This window comes from Atractosteus spatula, chromosome 8 (assembly GCF_055471065.1).
Source record: "Atractosteus spatula isolate fAtrSpa1 chromosome 8, fAtrSpa1.hap1, whole genome shotgun sequence".
Classification (NCBI taxonomy): domain Eukaryota; kingdom Metazoa; phylum Chordata; class Actinopteri; order Semionotiformes; family Lepisosteidae; genus Atractosteus; species Atractosteus spatula.
Window position 1 is genome coordinate 2308616 of NC_142713.1, and position 19040 is coordinate 2327655.

A 19040-nucleotide genomic window follows, 5' to 3' on the forward strand; every position below is an offset into this window, starting at 1 on the left:
CACAGAGAATCCCTCAGTAATAAACACACACAACAGGACAGGAGACACAGTGAGAGAGAGGAGATCACAGAGAACCCCTCAGTGATAAACACACACAACAGGACAGGAGACACAGTGAGAGAGAGGAGATCACAGAGAATCCCTCAGTGATAAACACACACAACAGGACAGGAGACACAGTGAGAGAGAGGAGATCACAGAGTGATAAACACTGAGACAGGGAGACAGACTGGAGCTCACGTCTTGGTAAAACTGTTAGCAAGTGTCCACGCAGCACACACCGCGCACTGAAAGGAATCCAGACAGGCTGAAAAATCAAAGGGTAATTTATTTTTTTCATTTTTTCTTTACAAGTTCACTGGCTTAACCCCACTAGAATCCCAGCTCCCCAGAACAAACCTATAGACCGTATTTACACAGCGAGGGCTGACAAAGGCACGCCCGTGTGCCGGGCGTTCCTTTCCTTAGTGTCTCGTGAGGAGAGAACCGTCTCCACAGGGTGTCCGATGGAGACGCCGGCGTGACCGAGGGTCACACCCGGGCAGCTGGGGGCGAGCACCAGGCTCGGCCGGCTGGCGCTGAGCCCGGACCCGCATCGCGCTGTCCCATCGGTGAAAAACTAAATAAAACAAAACCGCAAGAGGCCCATCGGACACCGCGGAGGAAAGGGGTCTCCTTCAAAGTCCCGAAAGACAGGAAGAAAGGAAAACCTATTTACAAGTACGTACGCACGCACGCACGCACGCACGCACAAAGAGCAGCTCAGTCCCTTCTCCTAAACCACACACACGACACCGAACCCGAGACCGGAGACGCGCAGGGCCAGAGGGACACAGGAGGAGGAGCAGAGAGGGGAACGGAACAGGACGGCGCGCGGCTAGCGGACGAGGGGTGAGGGGCGAGGGGCGGAGATCTCACAGCTCTTTTTTTACCCGCCCTCCGGCGCGGGAGCTACCTGCGCCCGTGCCTCTGCTGCCGACGCGAGCCCCGAGCCGAACTCGTCCGGGAACTGCCCGGACGCTGCGAGCAGGAGACCACCCTGGCACAGGTCCGGAGACTCCATGCTGGTCCTTCACGGGGGAGGGGGGGGGGGGACACAGGCACACGGGACCGCTCCAAAAAGACCCGGGTTCGAGAGAGCACGCTCCAAGGTGGAACCGCAGGGCTGGTGAACCGCAGAGGGCAGAGCGGGAGGCCGCAGGCATCGAGACGCCCAGAGACCCGACCCTACGTCTCGGACCGTCCTCGGCGGGGCCGAAAACGAGCTCGTGGACAGCTCGCTCGGAGCCGTAGCGCCCGCTCTGACCTGCCAGGAAAGGTGCTCCGAGTCGCACGTCTATCACTGTTACAGGCGAACGGAGCAGAGATCTGATGGACCGACAGTCAGAAGTGACCTCTCTGGATTTTCTCAAGAGCAGCTGGGAACCTGTAACAGGGAGGAGTCTCTATCTCTGAGCCTGGCACCGGTGTGTCTTCAGCAGGTAGGAGTAGGTGAGGTGTCTCTCTCTCTCTATCTCTGAGCCTGGCACCAGTGTGTCTTCAGCAGGTAGGAGTAGGTGAGGTGTCTCTCTCTCTCTATCTCTGAGCCTGGCACCAGTGTGTCTTCAGCAGGTAGGAGTAGGTGAGGTGTCTCTCTCTCTATCTCTGAGCCTGGCACCGGTGTGTCTTCAGCTGGTAGGAGTAGGTGAGGTGTCTCTCTCTCTCTATCTCTGAGCCTGGCACCAGTGTGTCTTCAGCTGGTAGGAGTAGGTGAGGTGTCTCTCTCTCTCTCTATCTCTGAGCCTGGCACCGGTGTGTCTTCAGCAGGTAGGAATAGGTGAGGTGTGTCTCTCTCTCTCTCTATCTCTGAGCCTGGCACCGGTGTGTCTTCAGCAGGTAGGAGTAGGTTAGGTGTGTCTCTCTCTCTCTCTATCTCTGAGCCTGGCATCGGTGTGTCTTCAGCAGGTAGGAGTAGGTGAGGTGTCTGTCTCTCTCTATCTCTGAGCCTGGCACCGGTGTGTCTTCAGCAGGTAGGAATAGGTGAGGTGTGTCTCTCTCTCTCTCTATCTAGCTCTGAGCCTGGCACCGGTGTGTCTTCAGCTGGTAGGAGTAGGTGAGGTGTCTCTCTCTCTAGTTCTGAGCCTGGCACCGGTGTGTCTTCAGCTGGTAGGAGTAGGAGAGGTGTCTGTCTCTCTCTCTCTCTCTCTAGCTCTGAGCCTGGCACCGGTGTGTCTTCAGCTGGTAGGAGTAGGTGAGGTGTGTCTCTCTCTCTCTCTCTCTCTCTCTAGCTCTGAGCCTGGCACCGGTGTGTCTTCAGCTGGTAGGAGTAGGTGATGTGTGTCTCTCTCTCTCTCTCTCTCTATCTCTGAGCCTGGCACCAGTGTGTCTTCAGCAGGTAGGAGTAGGTGAGGTGTGTCTCTCTCTCTCTCTATCTCTGAGCCTGGCACCAGTGTGTCTTCAGCAGGTAGGAGTAGGTGAGGTGTCTCTCTCTCTCTCTATCTCTGAGCCTGGCACCGGTGTGTCTTCAGCAGGTAGGAGTAGGTGAGGTGTCTCTCTCTCTCTCTATCTCTGAGCCTGGCACCGGTGTGTCTTCAGCAGGTAGGAGTAGGTGAGGTGTCTCTCTCTCTAGCTCTGAGCCTGGCACCGGTGTGTCTTCAGCAGGTAGGAGTAGGTGAGGTGTCTCTCTCTCTAGCTCTGAGCCTGGCACCGGTGTGTCTTCAGCTGGTAGGAGTAGGTGAAGTGTTGCCGGCAGCGCGGGCAGCAGTAGGGTCTCTGCCCCGTGTGGATGCGGTGGTGGGTCTTCAGCGCCCCCAGCTGGTTGAACTTCTTGCCGCACACGGTGCAGGGGTAGGGCGTCTCGCCCGTGTGCGTGCGCCAGTGCTTCTTGAGCGTGCCCGAGCGGCCGAAGCACTTGCCGCACTGGGAGCACTGGTAGGGCCGCTCGCCGGTGTGGGTGCGCTGGTGGGTCTTGAGGTCGCCCAGCTGGGTGAAGGGCTTGTCGCACTGCTCGCAGTGGTAGGGCACCTGGCCCGTGTGGATCTTCAGGTGCGTCTTCAGGTAGCGCGCCGTCTTGAACACCTTCAGGCACACGGGGCAGGAGAAGGGCCCCAGGCCGGCGGGCGGGGAGGCGGAGGAGGAGGAGGAGGAGGAAGAGGAGGCGGGCGAGACCAGGGACGGACCCCGCCCGGCGCCGTTCTCCTCCCCCTCCCCCGCCTCGTCCCCCGGCGGGGGCGGGTCGTGGACCAGCTGGTGCCGGCGGAGGAGCTCCAGGCGCCGGAAGCTCTGCCCGCACTCGGCGCACAGGTACAGCGTCTCTCCGCTGCCCTGCTCTTCCTCCTCCTCGTCTTCCTCCTCCTCCTCCTCATCCTCCTCGTCGTCGTCGTCTTCCTCCTCGTCGTCGTCGTCCTCCTCCCCCTCCGCTCCGGCCCTGTCAGCCTGCGGCCGGCCCTCCCTCTGCCTCTTGGACTCCCCCTCCTCCTCGTCCTGGCGCTCCTGCTTGACCGCGGCCCCCCAGTGCTGGTGGTCCTGGTGCCGGGTCAGCAGGGGGAAGGTGGGGAAGCTCTGGCCGCACTCGCTGCAGAGGAACAGCGTCCCGTCCCGCACGGCGGCCCCCCCGCCACGAGAACACCCGCAGGCGGCGCCCGCCCCCCAGGACGAGCAGCGGGGGCCGCCGCAGGTGGCGCAGGGCGGCGACTGGCGGCGGCTCGGCCGCTGGGCGGGGGGGGCGGCGGCGGCAGCGGCGGCGGCCTTGGAAGAGGGGGCGCGGCGGCGCTGCCGGGGGGTCCTGGGGGGCCGCGGCTCGCGCTCTCCCGCCGGCGGGGCCGGGAGGAGGAGGAGGGGGGGGGCAGACGGCGACGCCCGGGGCCTGGCGGCGGCTCCCGCTGGGCGGCCCGAGCGGCCGGGGGGCGGGGCCTTCGTGAGGGAGGGCGGGGCCGGGAGGGCAGCGGGCGGGGCTTGCTTCAGAGTGGGCGGGGCTTCAGATCTGGGCCCCAGGCGCGTCGCGGCCCCGGGGCCCGGGGCCACTTGGGCTGAGGGCCGGAGGGGGGGAGGGGCCGTGGGGCCGGAGGTTTTCGGGGGCGAAACCAGGGAGGGCGCCCTGGCGCCGAGGTGATTGACAGCTGGGGCAGCCGATGACGGAGCGGGCGTCCGACTGCTGGCCGACGCAGTGACTGAGGCAGAGGAGGAGGAGGAGGAAGAAGAGGACGCGCCCGTGGGCTTCTGGAAGCTGACGGCTCGGCTGCGCAGCATCTCCAGGTACTGCTTCCTGTGGGAGCGCTTGATGTGTTTCTCCAGGTAGTGCAGAGCGGTGAAGCAGATCTCACAGTACGGACACGGGTACGAGACAGGCACCTCCTTCTGTACAACTGGGAGAGAGAGAGGGGTTAATACACACACACTGACTGGACACTCCAGTACATTAACACTGCACTGAGAGAGAGAGGGGTTAATACACACACACTGACTGGACACTCCAGTACATGAACACTGCACTGAGAGAGAGAGGGGTTAATACAGACACACTGACTGGACACTCCAGTACATTAACACTGCACTGAGAGAGAGAGGGGTTAATACAGACACACTGACTGGACACTCCAGTACATTAACACTGCACTGAGAGAGAGAGGGGTTAATACAGACACACTGACTGGACACTCCAGTACATGAACACTGCACTGAGAGAGAGAGGGGTTCATACACACACAGTCAGTGGGGAGCCCTGGTCTGTAATGCTGTAATTAGCTGGGTCCCAGCTGAATGCTCTCGATCAAGAGCCCTGAAGACGGACTCACCTTCGCAGTTCTTGTGTGCAGAGGCCCCGGGCTGTTCCGACACCTCCTCCTTCACGATCACCGCCTGCGTCTCGGCCTCCAGACCTGACAGACAGAGCACCCCGCTTAGTGAGCCCCCCGCACGCGAGCGACCCACCGCCCGGGCCCCGGCGACGGAGAGCGCTGCTTCAGACCGGGCAGACCCCCCCGGGCCCGTCCGGCCCACACTGACCTGTGTGGCCGCTGGGGGACTCGGGCTCCAGCTCGTCGCGGCGGATCAGCTCACTGCCGTCCTCGGAGACGACCCAGCGCGTGATGGAGCCCCCGGACTTCCCAGAGCCCCGCGGGGCGGGAGAGTCCGCGCACAACCTGGACATCACTGAGAGAGAGACAGACAGAGGTCAGCACTGACTGGACACGACAACACTGAGAGAGAGAGAGAGAGAGAGAGAGAGAGGGGTCAGCACTGACTGGACACTACAACACTGAGAGAGAGAGAGAGAGAGAGAGAGAGAGAGAGAGACAGACAGAGGTCAGCACTGACTGGACACGACAACACTGAGAGAGAGAGGGGTCAGCACTGACTGGACACGACAACACTGAGAGAGAGAGAGGGGTCAGCACTGACTGGACACGACAACACCGAGAGAGAGAGAGAGAGGGGGGTCAGCACTGACTGGACACTACAACACTGAGAGAGAGAGAGAGGGGTCAGCACTGACTGGACACTACAACACAGAGAGAGAGAGAGGGGTCAGCACTGACTGGACACTACAACACAGAGAGAGAGAGAGGGGTCAGCACTGACTGGACACTACAACACTGAGAGAGAGAGAGAGGGGTCAGCACTGACTGGACACTACAACACTGAGAGAGAGAGAGAGGGGTCAGCACTGACTGGACACTACAACACAGAGAGAGAGAGGGGTCAGCACTGACTGGACACTACAACACAGAGAGAGAGAGAGGGGTCAGCACTGACTGGACACTACAACACTGAGAGAGAGACAGAGAGAGAGGGGTCAGCACTGACTGGACAGTACAACACTGAGAGAGAGACAGAGGTCAGCACTGACTGGACACTACAACACAGAGAGAGAGAGAGGGGTCAGCACTGACTGGACACTACAACACTGAGAGAGAGACAGAGAGAGAGGGGTCAGCACTGACTGGACAGTACAACACTGAGAGAGAGACAGAGGTCAGCACTGACTGGACACTACAACACTGAGAGAGAGACAGAGAGAGAGGGGTCAGCACTGACTGGACACTACAACACTGAGAGACAGAGGGGGTCAGCACTGACTGGACACTACAACACTGAGAGACAGAGGGGTCAGCACTGACTGGACACTACAACACTGAGAGACAGAGGGGTCAGCACTGACTGGACACGACAACTGAAAATCTGTTCGGAAGCCGGGAGATCGCAAGTCGAAAATAAAAACTCCACTGTTTCTTATGGGGGGGAAAACTCCACCCCCTCCTGAACCGAAGATCAGTTTCATCAGAAACCCCCCTGAACAGACCAGCGCAGCGAGCGCAGTGCACAACGCCGTCCTGCTCAGAGATAACATGACCCATTCATCATGTTCACAGTTCTCACTCTGTAAGAGACCGCTCTCCTATCGATGGGCCAGAGCGATGCGCCAACTGCGATTCCATCGACGAGGAAAATACAAACAGAACTTGTCAGAATTAAGTAAAACACATGGAGCAAACGAGCAAACTCTTCCCGAAGACCCCCGTAATGAACAGCGACTACAAAACTCACACACACAAAACAAACCACTTTGAAACCGAGCGCACGGACTTCCTCTGTGCTGGCGGACAGAGCGCTGCCGCCTCCCGGGGTCCTGCACCCCCCCACACCGCCGGTCACCCGCGCAGGAGCAGGGCTGCCCCCTGGCGCTGAAGCCAGACACTCGCAGGAGGGGCTCAGCCAGAGTCGGACCCTTCCGAACCTCGGAGTTCGGCTGAGCGCAATTCTGTTCTTATAGCAAACGACAAGGTACAAATTCTTCGTGTTCGGACTGGTGAAACTTCGTACACCGAACGTTCTTATACCGGGGTACGAGTGTAATACCTTTCTGGACCCTGCACTCCGAGCTCTTCCCAGGTCAGGGGGAATCCCACTACCCCCACCAGTGTGCAGCCCCACCTGGATGATGCTCCAGTCCTCTCTCACACACCAGCTCTCAGTGGGGAGGAGAGCAGAGGGATGGAGCCAGTTCAGAGAGGGGGGTTATTAGGAGGCCATGAGGGGTAAAGGCCAGGGGGGAAATTGGGCCAGGACACTGGGGTGACACCCCTACTCTTGTCGAGAGACACCCCGGGATTTTTAATGACCACAGAGAGTCAGGACCTCGGTTTTACGTCTCATGTGAAGGACGGCGCCTGTTTACAGTCTAGTGTCCCCGTCACTATACTGGGGCATGAGGACCCACACAGACCGCAGGGTGAGCGCCCCCTGCTGGCCCCACTCACACCTCTCCCCAGCAGCAGCCTCGGCTTTCCCAGGAGTCTCCCCTCCAGGTACTGGCCAGGCTCACGCCTGCTGGGCTCCAGCTGGGAGCTGCGGGGGGGGGGTAAGGCAGCTGGCTAGAATAAATATATACTAAATGAGTCCTTGAGCACGGGTGTGATGCCTTAAGCCATCCAAACAGCAGCTGTTAACCCCGAGTCAAAAAGAAAACATGGGCCCCGGACCACCTGGACAATCTTCTCCTGTGTTCTCTGTCCAACTCACCCTTTCTTGCAAAAAACTTAGAACGTACTGTGACAATTCAGCTCAATAATCATCTCTCTGCAGAGAGCCTCTTCGAACCCCTCCATCACTCTGGCTCCAGACCCAACACAGCCCAGAGGCTGCCCTGGTGAAAATCTTCTCCTGGCTTCTGGTGAAGGTCCCGTTTCTGCCCTGAATCTCCTTGACCTCAGTATCTCTCCTTCTCGACTTGCGACCGTGTTAGGGGTTTCCGACAACGACCCGTCACGTCTGGTGTTCCTCAGGGGTCCGATACTGGGCCCCTACTTTCCGGCACTGACACACGGTCCCGCTTGCTCAGCTGGTAAGAGATCACCTGGTCTAAAGGATCATCTCAGCGCTGATAGAGCATGCTGCGGCTGCCTCTGCTTTCTCCAACGGCATCTGACACAAACACGTGAAAATCATTTTCTTCATTTAAACTGCGAGAGGACTGAGCCTCCTTTTTCACCCCCTCTCCCATCACCCTTCTGAAGCCCAGGCTGTAGCCCTGTCTGTGGATGGCACTGCACCTGACCTCCAGTCCAGACAAACCCAATCACATGGGGGCGATACCGGATCCAGGCTCGACTGTCTGACCCACACGTGCGACATACTGTCAAAACATCATTCTTCGGAAATCTCGCCAGACTACGTCCTGAAAAGCTGATCTGACACATTTGTCTTCTCCCGAATTGGCTACTGTAACGCTGTACTCGCTGGGGTTTCTAAATCCACATTTGAACCAACTCCAGTCTGTCCGGAATCCGGCAGCCAGAAACCTGACCGGGTCTAGTGCCAGTGTTCACATCACTCCTGTCCTGGAGTCCCTGCACTGGCTTCCTGTCAAATTCTGTGTCGACCTGAAAATCCTCCTGCTCACCTCTAGGGCTCTGCTTGGCCTGGCACCTCAGTACCCCTCTGAGCTGCCATCGCCCTGCTCCCCACCTCGCAACCTTCGCTCTTCAAATTCTGCTCTCCTGTCTGTCTGTCTGTCTGTCCCCCAAGCCTGTCCACACTCTAGGGGGGGACAGGATCTTCTCCTGCTGCACCCCCAAGCTCTGGAACCCTCTGCCCAAGAGCCTCCTTCTCTAAACTCCTTCAAACCCCGACTCAGATCCACCCCTCTGCTCCAGAAGGAGTTAGTTATCGAACCGGTTCTGGGGGCGCGCCCGCCCCTTCTCTTTACCGCGGTACCCCAAAACCTCACCGTCCGTCTTCTTACCGCGCAGAGCTCCGAGAGCCCACTTTTAAAGGCGCTACACACACACACAAAAAAATGAACTTTCGTAACTAGTACGACTACAACTACTATAAACATCCCTACTGATCAGAGCCACAGAAAAGCCGGAGCCGTTCTGAACGGCAGGCAGAACACACACAAAAACAACCACAACCACAACACAAGCTCTCGGGACCCCCCGCAGCAGCCGGAGCGCAGTTCCCGACAGAGACTGACGAGCGGCGACACGGGGGGGGGGGCTGGACAGCGCAGACACGCGGCTCCCCCGCCCTGCGCGACGGCGCTATATAGCGGGCATGCGCAGTGGGCCGGACGGACAGGCCCAGGCCCCGCGGGTGCTGTCCAGCCGGACCCTCCCGGGCCGGAGAGGCGACCCCGCCCGCCCCTGGGCCGCGGGGCAACAGTCGCCGAGGTCCGTGCGGACGATTCCGGGTGGGGGTACCGGGGGGGTCGGGCGAGTGACCCGGGCCGCGCACACACACACACACCCACCCACCCACGCACCCGCCACGGGAAACGCGCTTCGCCACTACAAACAGACGCTACACGCCTGCAACCGGAACAGCCACAGCGACCCCGCCACCCACCCGCTTCCCGTCCGCGGCGGGGGAAATCACGGGTGGGTGGGTGCGAAGCGACGCCAAGGCGCTATATACAGCTCCCACGGGGGACTGCGGGGCGGGTCGCACGACAAGAGGAGCAGGCGGCATGCCCAAGCACCGAGGCGGCGGCGGCGGCGGCGGCGCATGGAAAAGGCGCTATATAAAAGATTAAAAAGCAGACCGAGCCCCGTGGCGTGGAGTGGCGTGGCGTGGGGCGGCCAGGCACGCGACGAATCGGGGTTCCTCCGTGCACAACCCCCCGGTGCACGGGATTTCAGCGGTTTTTTTTGTGGTGTGTGTGTGTGTGCGTTTGCGTGTGTGTGCGAAACAAAAAGAAACAAAAGTATCGCTCGTGACCACCTGCGCTCACGGCCGGGCCTCCTCTTCCGTGCCTCTGCGTCTCTCTCCCCCTCTCTCTCTCTCTCTCCCTCCCTCTCTCCCTCCGGTACCGTCCTGCTCGGGCGTCGGACAACAAAGCGGACCTGTGTCGCTCTCTCTCTCTCTCTCTCCCCCCAACTCGCTCCTGGCGGCTCGGCTCAGCTCTTCCTCACCGTCTCTGCCAGCCTCCGCCGCCGAGACCCCATTACTCTGCCCCCATTGGCCACGTCTCGCCGCCGTCGGCCCGCCTCCGGCCTGACGGGCGGGCCGCCCCCGCCAATGGGCAGCGAGAGGCCGCCGCGAGTGGCGCCGGAGCCGGCCAATCAACGCGGCCGGGGCGAACCCCTCCCGTCGATGTCCCGCCCCTTCCCAAAAGCTGACCTCCGCCGATCTGAGGGTTGGCGTTGTGCGCATGTGCGGGGGGAGGAGCATGCAGGTTTAGTCGGAGAAAACAGATGATATCAAATTTGGGGGCTTTTATTTTTCCTACTGACTCAGTTTTATTACTAAGGTAGCAACAGCATGCAACACCGATGTGCACGTCGGTATCGTTGCTGATGGACATCGCAAGGTCCCTGACTCACTTAAAGTGTATTAAATATGATTAAAAAAAACACAAAATCGATTTATAATACCTCTGTTCCGATTTAAATCGATCGAACCATACAGCAGGAGGGATAGGAGGGCGAATACTCGTTACGACCAGTCCAGCCAACCTTAATAAGCGCTTCAAATCTGATTTGCCACTCAAGCCGGTAAACAGCTCGGTTACCTCGCTGAGAGTCGCGCTGGATGGAAAACATGCGGACGAACCGGCTCTCCGGGACTGTGGCACTGTGGGGCTGCTCAGCCCTGGCGCAGCGGTTCACACTTCACACACTCGGCCACCAGGGGGCCCCCCTCGCACTAGTCACCTACAGACCACCGGCGAGCGAGTTTATATCCCAGCGGTATTAAGTCAGCACGACGGCCTCGGCGTGCTTGGGCCCTGGGTTCGATTCTAGCTGGTGTGCGGAGTTTGCATGTGTCGCCTACGTTCGCCAAAATTGACCCAGGAGCAGGAACCTGACCCTGAGCCGCGTGTCCATTTCCAGCTCTCCCAGGTGTTGGACACTTCACATCCCGAAGGTTTCCAAGAGAAAAATAAACCTTGCAGCTGCTCCAACCAAACAGCTCGTTAGTTCAACAGCGCACCGAGTTGGTAGAGTTCAAGGCATCGATTAAGTAACGAAGCTCAGCCGGAGTGAAGACCAGCCCGGCGTGCAGACCTTCAGCACCAGGACTGTGGCGGATTCCAGGGGTGCTGTCTGTGTGGAGTCTGCATGTTCTCCCCATGTTTGCATGGGTTTCCTCCCACAGTCCAAAGACAGGCTGGGAGGTTCATTGGCTTCTGGTGTGAGTGTGTGTGTGTGTGTCCGTCCTGTGATGGACTGGCCCTGGTGTGAGTGTGTGTGTCTGTGTGTCCTGTGATGGACTGGCCCTGGTGTGTGTGTGTGTCCTGTGATGGACTGACCCTGGTGTGAGTGTGTGTGTGTGTCCTGTGATGGACTGACCCTGGTGAGTGTGTGTGTCTGTGTGTCCTGTGATGGACTGGCCCTGGTGTGTGTGTGTGTGTGTGCGGAGCAGCGGCTCTGCGGCTCAGGACCTGCGCCTGTGGCTGGGAGGTTGCTGGTTCAGATCCTGCGGCCGGCAGAGGAATCCTACTCCGTTGGGCCCCCTGAGCGAGGCCCTTCACCCCAGCTGCTCCGGGGGTGTTGTATAAATGGCTGACCCTGCGCTCTGACCCCCAGCTTCTCTCCCTGTCTGTGTGTCTCATGGAGAGCAAGCTGGGGTCTGAGAAAAGACACATTCCTCATGCGAGACATTGTATCTAGACAATAAAGTGATCTAATGAAGTGTGTGTGTGTGTTGTGATGGACTGGTGTCCTGCCCAGAGTGTACCCTGCCTTATGCCCATTGCTTGCTGGGATAGACTTCTGCTTCCCTGTACTGGACACAGCTGTTAGGAAATGGAGGGGGAACTGTCACTCAGTACTAAACTGCGCTGCATCTCTGCCATCGCACTGTGGGGTAACAGCACTGAGCTGCTCTTGGGGTGTCTCTACACACTGCTCAACAAGGACAGTGACGTACACAAGGGGGGTCAAAGGTCGTGTGAAAGTCATTTTAATCAGGTCCTGTTCGAAACCCATGGACAACAGTGACCGACAAGCAAGGCACATACTGTACAAGTCTCTATCAAAAATACAAGAATTCTCCGCCACGTGCCCTGGGGTCCCCTGAAAATCGGGGCGCAGCCCTCGGGCTCTGTACGGGTCGTGACAATCACACAGCTGGTTCCGGTTCTGGTCCGCTCCGGTGTGCGAAGCGCCAAGGGACCTTGAGGAAGGAAGGAACTGTCCGGATCAGAGTCTTCCTAGCCCGAGCAGCTCCTGACAGCGGTCACCCCGCACACAGGGCAGGGAACCAAGACTGACTAGAGACCGTGATTTTGATCTGTACAGAGCCGTCTCTCTCTCTAGAGACCGTGATTTTGATCTGTACAGAGCCGTCTGTCTCTCTAGAGACCGTGATTTTGATCTGTACAGAGCCGTCTGTCTCTCTAGAGACCGTGATTTTGATCTGTACAGAGCCGTCTGTCTCTCTAGAGACCGTGATTTTGATCTGTACAGAGCCGTCTGTCTCTCTAGAGACCGTGATTTTGATCTGTACAGAGCCGTCTGTCTCTCTAGAGACCGTGATTTTGATCTGTACAGAGCCGTCTGTCTCTCTAGAGACCGTGATTTTGATCTGTACAGAGCCGTCTGTCTCTCTAGAGACCGTGATTTTGATCTGTACAGAGCCGTCTGTCTCTCTAGAGACCGTGATTTTGATCTGTACAGAGCCGTCTGTCTCTCTAGAGACCGTGATTTTGATCTGTACAGAGCCGTCTGTCTCTCTAGAGACCGTGATTTTGATCTGTACAGAGCCGTCTCTCTCTCTAGAGACCGTGATTTTGATCTGTACAGAGCCGTCTGTCTCTCTAGAGACCGTGATTTTGATCTGTACAGAGCTGTCTGTCTCTCTAGAGACCGTGATTTTGATCTGTACAGAGCTGTCTGTCTCTCTAGAGACCGTGATTTTGATCTGTACAGAGCTGTCTGTCTCTCTAGAGACTGTGATTTTGATCTGTACAGAGCTGTCTGTCTCTCTAGAGACTGTGATTTTGATCTGTACAGAGCCGTCTGTCTCTCTAGAGACCGTGATTTTGATCTGTACAGAGCTGGCTGTCTCTATCGACACTGTTTTTGATCTGAACAGAGCTAGGACACTATATACATACCGCTAACACTATATACACCCAGGAGAGACACACGCTGTGTATATATACATACAGTACACGTACGAAATGAGGTCACTCATGTTGTTTCAGAGCCTGAGCTCGCCCCTTCTGTACAGAACCCCCCCCCCCCCCCCCCAACTCCTCCCAGCATCCTCTGGGTCTCTTCCCCTAGAACTACAGAACAGAAAACGGGCTCAAGTCGACCCGTTTCAAGCTGCCCAGGGTTCTGTGAAAGGCTGTGGGTATTCCACTCCACCTGCCAGGCTGGAACACGACTTTGAAGGGACCAACCAGGCTGGACACTGGAAAGCAGCACCCGGATCTCGGTGCCGGCCCGGTACTGGTCCGGAGTTCCGGATGACAGCAGCCACAGAGGTCCGATTCCCGGGCTCGTTTCCAGGGCGGCTCCGCTGCTCCGAGAGAGGCGAATGAGACGCAGGGAAAAAAACTCTCTTCCTCACGGGAGCAGACGGACAGATCTGGATTTTAGGAGTTTTGAGAACCGGAACCAGGAGAATGGACCTGGAAGGGGCAGTTTTTTTTGTGCGTGTGGGAGGGGGGGAAAATAGGGTGCAGACACAAAATCGAACCTCTCTCTTTGTCTTTCCATCGGAGATCGCCTGTCCTGTGCCGCACCAAGCCAACAGTCTCCACTTCCTGGTTTTTAGAAGGTCACCTGACCAATTGCCCCCCCCCCCCCAATGCATTCTGGGAAACGTAGTTCAGAGAAGATCCGCCATCTTGCCCGAACCCACCGCCCTCCCTCGACGCATATATACAAGTGTGTGTCTCCGGGCTACACCAACCCCCCCCCCCCGTCTCTCAAATCAGCCCTTTTAAATACATACATACATATATATATTAAAAAAAAAATCTGATCGTTCTTAAAAACAAGAATACAAATAAAAACAGAAATGCTACCGGCATCTGGCTGGCGAGAGCATGAATCGCCACGCCTAAGAGAGAGAGCCCCCCCTCAGCCCACGGCCCCCCGAGTCCGGAGAGGCACTGGCGGTGAGCTCCCCCAGCTGTAGGAGCAATACTATAAATAACGCTAGCGTTGTAGGAAACAGCGCCCCCTCCCGCGCCGCAGGCTCGGCGGGGGAACTGCACTTCGCTGTCACACTTGCCGAGGGAGTGGAGGAAGACCGCGAGCCCCCTCCCCCTCTCTCTCTACAGGCACGAGGTGTGCACGGCGGGACATCGATTCCGGTGAGCTATCGCTGGTAGCGTCTTCGGCGCTGCGGCGTCCCGGAATTTGGCCTCTCCCTTTTCCGTGTTCTCGTACCCTCTCTCCCCCCTCCTCCTCCTCCTCCTCCTCCTCCGTCTCCCCCCCTGCCTTTCACACTCCTGTCGTCTCCTCCTCCTCCTCCCCCTCTTCCTGTGGGAGGAGCCTGTACAGCCCCTCCCCCCGCCCATCGGCCAATGGGAGGAACCCGTTCTCCGGGGGGGGCCGCCCCCGCCCCCGCCTCCGCCCCTCCCCCTCCCCGCCGCCGTCGTCGTCGTCGTCGTCGCCCAGCGGCCGCTCGGGGGAGGGCCCCTCGGCGGGGTCCGTGGTGCTGCACTTCCTGTAGATGTCGTGATTCCTGTGCCTGAGGGCCGCGGGGGCCCCGCCTTCCTCCTCCCCCCCCGGCGCCCCCCTCCCCAGGTGCTCGACGACGCGCTGGCGGACGTAGCCCAATGGGATGGGCAGGGAGGCGAGCAGGATCAGGGACACCAGCACCCCTAGAGCCCAGGCTGGGTACTGCAGCTTTTCCTCTATCACCTGAGAGAGAGGGAGACGGAGACGGAGACCGGCATCACGCTACAACTCCCACAATGCCCTTCCGTGGCTCGACAACGCATTCAAATGACAGGGAAATGAGCACGGGGGCACCCTTCTTTACGTGAAGGGTGGTGGGGGTGGGGAACAAGCTGCCCAGCCCTGTGGTTGAAGCCGACACCCCGGCGTCTCTCCAGACACAGCTGGGTGAGCTCCTCCAGTCAGGACAGGAGGCTCTTCTGTACACAGAGGGGGGTGGGAGTGGGGAACAAGCTGCCCAGCCCTGTGGTTGAGGCCGATACCCTGGCTTCTCTCCAGACACAGCTGGGTGAGCTCCTCCAGTGAGGGACAGGAGGCTCTTCTGTACACTGAGGGGGGTGGGAGTGGGGGACAAGCTCCCCTCTGACGATCAGGATGCAGCGCCTCTCACCTTCTGCTGGTTCCAGGACTTATAGGTGGGGTGCTTGAGGACCATGTTGATCAAGCTGGCCAGCAGCAGGCCGACCATGGCCAGCGGGCAGATGAACTGCCACAGGTACTTGTACACCACTGGGGGGCGCCACTGCATCATCACCTCGATGTCGTCCATGAACCTGCCGAGGGGCACAGAGGGGAGGGGGAGAGGGCTGGGTGAGCTCGTGTGAGCCAGGGGTGCTTCTGGGAAAACATATGAGTTCTAGATATGAGCGTGTCTGTCTGCCCTGTGATGAAGTGGTGTCCCATTCAAGGTGTACCCTTGACCATGTTGCTTGCTGGGACAGGCTCCGGTATCAGATTCTCTGTGATTGATTGAGCAGCCCTGGAGAACCCTTGTGCAGTTCATGCAGATTCTCTGTGACTGATTGGGCAACCCTGGAGAACCCTTGTGTAGTTCATGCACAGATTCTCTGTGATTGATTGGGCAACCCTGGTGAACCCTTGTGTAGTTCAGGCACAGATTCTCTGTGATTGATTGAGCAACCCTGGTATAATCTGTCTTGTCGATGTAGCGACAGAGTCAGCCTTACCGGTCAGCGCCGTACATCCAGGCCACACTGAAGGTTTCGAAGATCACGACGATGATGAGGGGCAGCGTGGCGGAGTAATCATCAAACATCGTGACAAAATAATTTCCACAGCGCTGGACGAATATCAGCCCGATCACAAATCCCAGAAGGCAACTGAATACTGAGAGAGAGACACATTCACACACTGACTGGACACTCCAGTACATTAACACTGCACTGAGAGAGAGAGGGGTTAATACACACACACTGACTGGACACTCCAGTACATGAACACTGCACTGAGAGAGAGAGGGGTTAATACAGACACACTGACCGGACACTCCAGTACATTAACACTGCACTGAGAGAGAGAGGGGTTAATACAGACACACTGACTGGACACTCCAGTGCATTAACACTGCACTGAGAGAGAGAGGGGTTAATACAGACACACTGACTGGACACTCTAGTGCACTGAGAAAGGGGCAGGGCTGTACCGGTCAGCATGGTCTTGTGTCTGGCCAGGGTCTTGAAGCTGTCGATCAGAGGGGTCAGGATGCCCTGCATGGTGCCGAACATGGTGCTCAGGCCCAGGTTGAGCAGCATGAGGAAGAACAGGCAGGACCAGAAGGGGCTGGCGGGGAACAGCGTCATGGCCTCTGTGAAGGCGATGAAGGCCAGGCCTGTGCCCTCCACTCCCTGGGAGAGAGAGAGGGAGAGAAGAGAGGGGGAGAGAGAGAGGGAGGAGAGGGAGAGGGGGATGGAGGGAGAGGGAGAGAGAAGAGAGGGGGAGAGAGGATAAAGATGGGAGAGAGGAAGAGGAGAGGAAGGAGAGAGAGAGAGTGAACAGAGAAGGAGAGACAGGAGAGATGAGAGAGAAGAGGGAGAGAGGGTAGGAAAGGAGAGAGATGGGAGTGAAAGGAGAGAAGGGAGAGAGGAAGGAGAGAAAGGAGAGAGGATGAGAGGGCAGGGGGGAACAGGAGAAGACAGAGGACAGAGGGCGGAGGGAGTTGAGGAACAGAGGGAGAGAGGAGGAGGCAGGAGGAGGTGGGGTTAAGGCACGGTGTAAGACGTACACAGAGTAACACATAACACATACACAGAGAGAGGGAGAGGAGAGAGGGGGATGGAGGGAGAGGGAGAGAGAAGAGAGGGGGAGAGAGGAAGGAGAGAAAGGAGAGAGGATGAGAGGGCAGGGGGGAACAGGAGAAGACAGAGGACAGAGGGCGGAGGGGGTTGAGGAACAGAGGGAGAGAGGAGGAGGGAGGAGGCAGGAGGAGGTGGGGTTAAGGCACGGTGTAAGACATACACAGGGTAACACATAACACATACACAGAGAGAGGGAGAGAGGAGGAGGGAGGAGGCAGGAGGAGGTGGGGTTAAGGCACGGTGTAAGACATACACAGGGTATTCACACGCAGCACGAACGGCAAGCCACCTGTGCCTGAATCTCGACCCTCCGAGACGCCCCACTCTCCGCGCCAAACCCCGTTCGACCGCGCAGTCGCTGCTCTACGATCCCTCATCGGTCATCGATAGCCACCGGGCGGGGGGGATACTCTGAAAGCCTACCCCAGCGCGCGGTAGGTATTCAAAGCCCACCTTGTTCATCTCGTCCTCCAGCCTGCAGGCGTTCAGACTGCGGCTCACGTTCAGGCCCCAGTCCTCGAACCAGGCGCCATACTCCTCCATCGACACTGAGCCCGGGTCCGACAGGTTGAACGGGGGGGCCATCTGGGCTGGGAGAGGGCCGAGCTGGGCCAGGAGATTTACGTTCCTGGGGGGGGGGCACAGAGAGTGCGGTTTTAAAATCTGCACGTAGCAGGGAGATGGGTCTACAGTTTCCAAGTGAGATAAGGTGTGTGTGTGCGTGCGTGCGTGTGTGTGGAGGGAAGTCAACACTTAAATACGGAGAAATGATTCGCACTGGAGTGGGGGAGGTGTTACTACAGGCAGAGGAGGAAGGTTCATACAGCTACAGAGCGAGCCAGTCCAATTCCGCCCTCTCTCTCTCTCTCTCGAGAGAGAAACTGACACACAGACGTACTACACTGCAGGAAGACAGTGCAGCCGTACTGCAGAGACGGGGTAGAAACCACCTCCCCCACTCATACATGCAAACGCAAAGCACGCGATAGTGATACCACACCCTGACTCAACACCTGAGTCGGCAAACAAGAGGAGAATGACATACAGACACGGCACACACAGCCTGGTCACAGAGTGTCGACACAGGCAGACCTGACTTTCCGGAGAACCGACGAGCTCCGGACAGACAGACGCACAGCTCTACCACACCGACGAGCTCCAGACAGACAGATACACAGCTCTACCACACCGACGAGCTCCGGACAGACAGATACACAGCTCTACCACACTGACGAGCTCTAGACAGACAGATACACAGCTCTACCACACTGACGAGCTCCAGACAGACAGATACACAGCTCTACCACACCGACGAGCTCCGGACAGACAGATACACAGCTCTACCACACTGACGAGCTCCGGACAGACAGATACACAGCTCTACCACACTGACGAGCTCCAGACAGACAGATACACAGCTCTACCACACTGACGAGCTCCGGACAGATACACAGCTCTACCACACCGACGAGCTCCAGAAAGACAGATACACAGCTCTACCACACCGACGAGCTCTAGACAGACAGATACACAGCTCTACCACACTGACGAGCTCTAGACAGACAGATACACAGCTCTACCACACTGACGAGCTCCAGACAGACACACAGCTCTACCACACTGACGAGCTCTAGACAGACAGATACACAGCTCTACCACACTGACGAGCTCTAGACAGATACACAGCTCTACCACACTGACGAGCTCCAGACAGACAGATACACAGCTCTACCACACTGACGAGCTCCAGACAGACAGATACACAGCTCTACCACACTGACGAGCTCTAGACAGACAGATACACAGCTCTACCACACTGACGAGCTCTAGACAGATACACAGCTCTACCACACCGACGAACTCCAGACAGACAGACACACAGCTCTACCACACTGACGAGCTCCCGACAGACAGATACACAGCTCTACCACACTGACGAGCTCTAGACAGACACACAGCTCTACCACACTGACGAGCTCTAGACAGATACACAGCTCTACCACACTGACGAGCTCTAGACAGATACACAGCTCTACCACACTGACGAGCTCCAGACAGACAGACACACAGCTCTACCACACCGACGAGCTCCAGACAGACA

General features: G+C 58.0%; 2 protein-coding genes across 6 annotated transcripts in view; both read right to left on the reverse strand.

Annotated features, from left to right (window-relative positions):
• Positions 1-308: 308 nt before the first annotated feature.
• On the reverse strand, positions 309-10808 carry LOC148829054 (uncharacterized). The gene is made up of 5 exons (XM_088923579.1): positions 10756-10808; positions 9894-10111; positions 4984-5130; positions 4773-4856; positions 309-4343 (listed from the first exon to the last, which is right to left on the reverse strand). The coding sequence occupies exons 1-5, from the start codon at positions 10806-10808 to the stop codon at positions 2668-2670; spliced, it is 2178 nt and encodes a 725-aa protein (XP_088779705.1). The 3' UTR covers positions 309-2667.
• Positions 10809-13189: 2381 nt separating this feature from the next.
• Positions 13190-19040, reverse strand: part of LOC148829055 (sodium-dependent neutral amino acid transporter B(0)AT2-like) — a 34965-nt gene continuing 29114 nt past the window's right edge. For all 5 annotated transcript variants that reach the window (XM_088922710.1, XM_088922713.1, XM_088922712.1 and 2 more), the window contains exons 8-12: positions 17393-17567; positions 16288-16489; positions 15812-15971; positions 15235-15397; positions 13190-14807 (exon numbers count right to left, since the gene is read on the reverse strand). In XM_088922710.1, coding sequence (XP_088778836.1) covers positions 14385-14807; positions 15235-15397; positions 15812-15971; positions 16288-16489; positions 17393-17567 — 1123 coding nt within the window. In that variant the 3' untranslated portion in view covers positions 13190-14384. The remainder of the gene's footprint in view (positions 14808-15234; positions 15398-15811; positions 15972-16287; positions 16490-17392; positions 17568-19040) is intronic.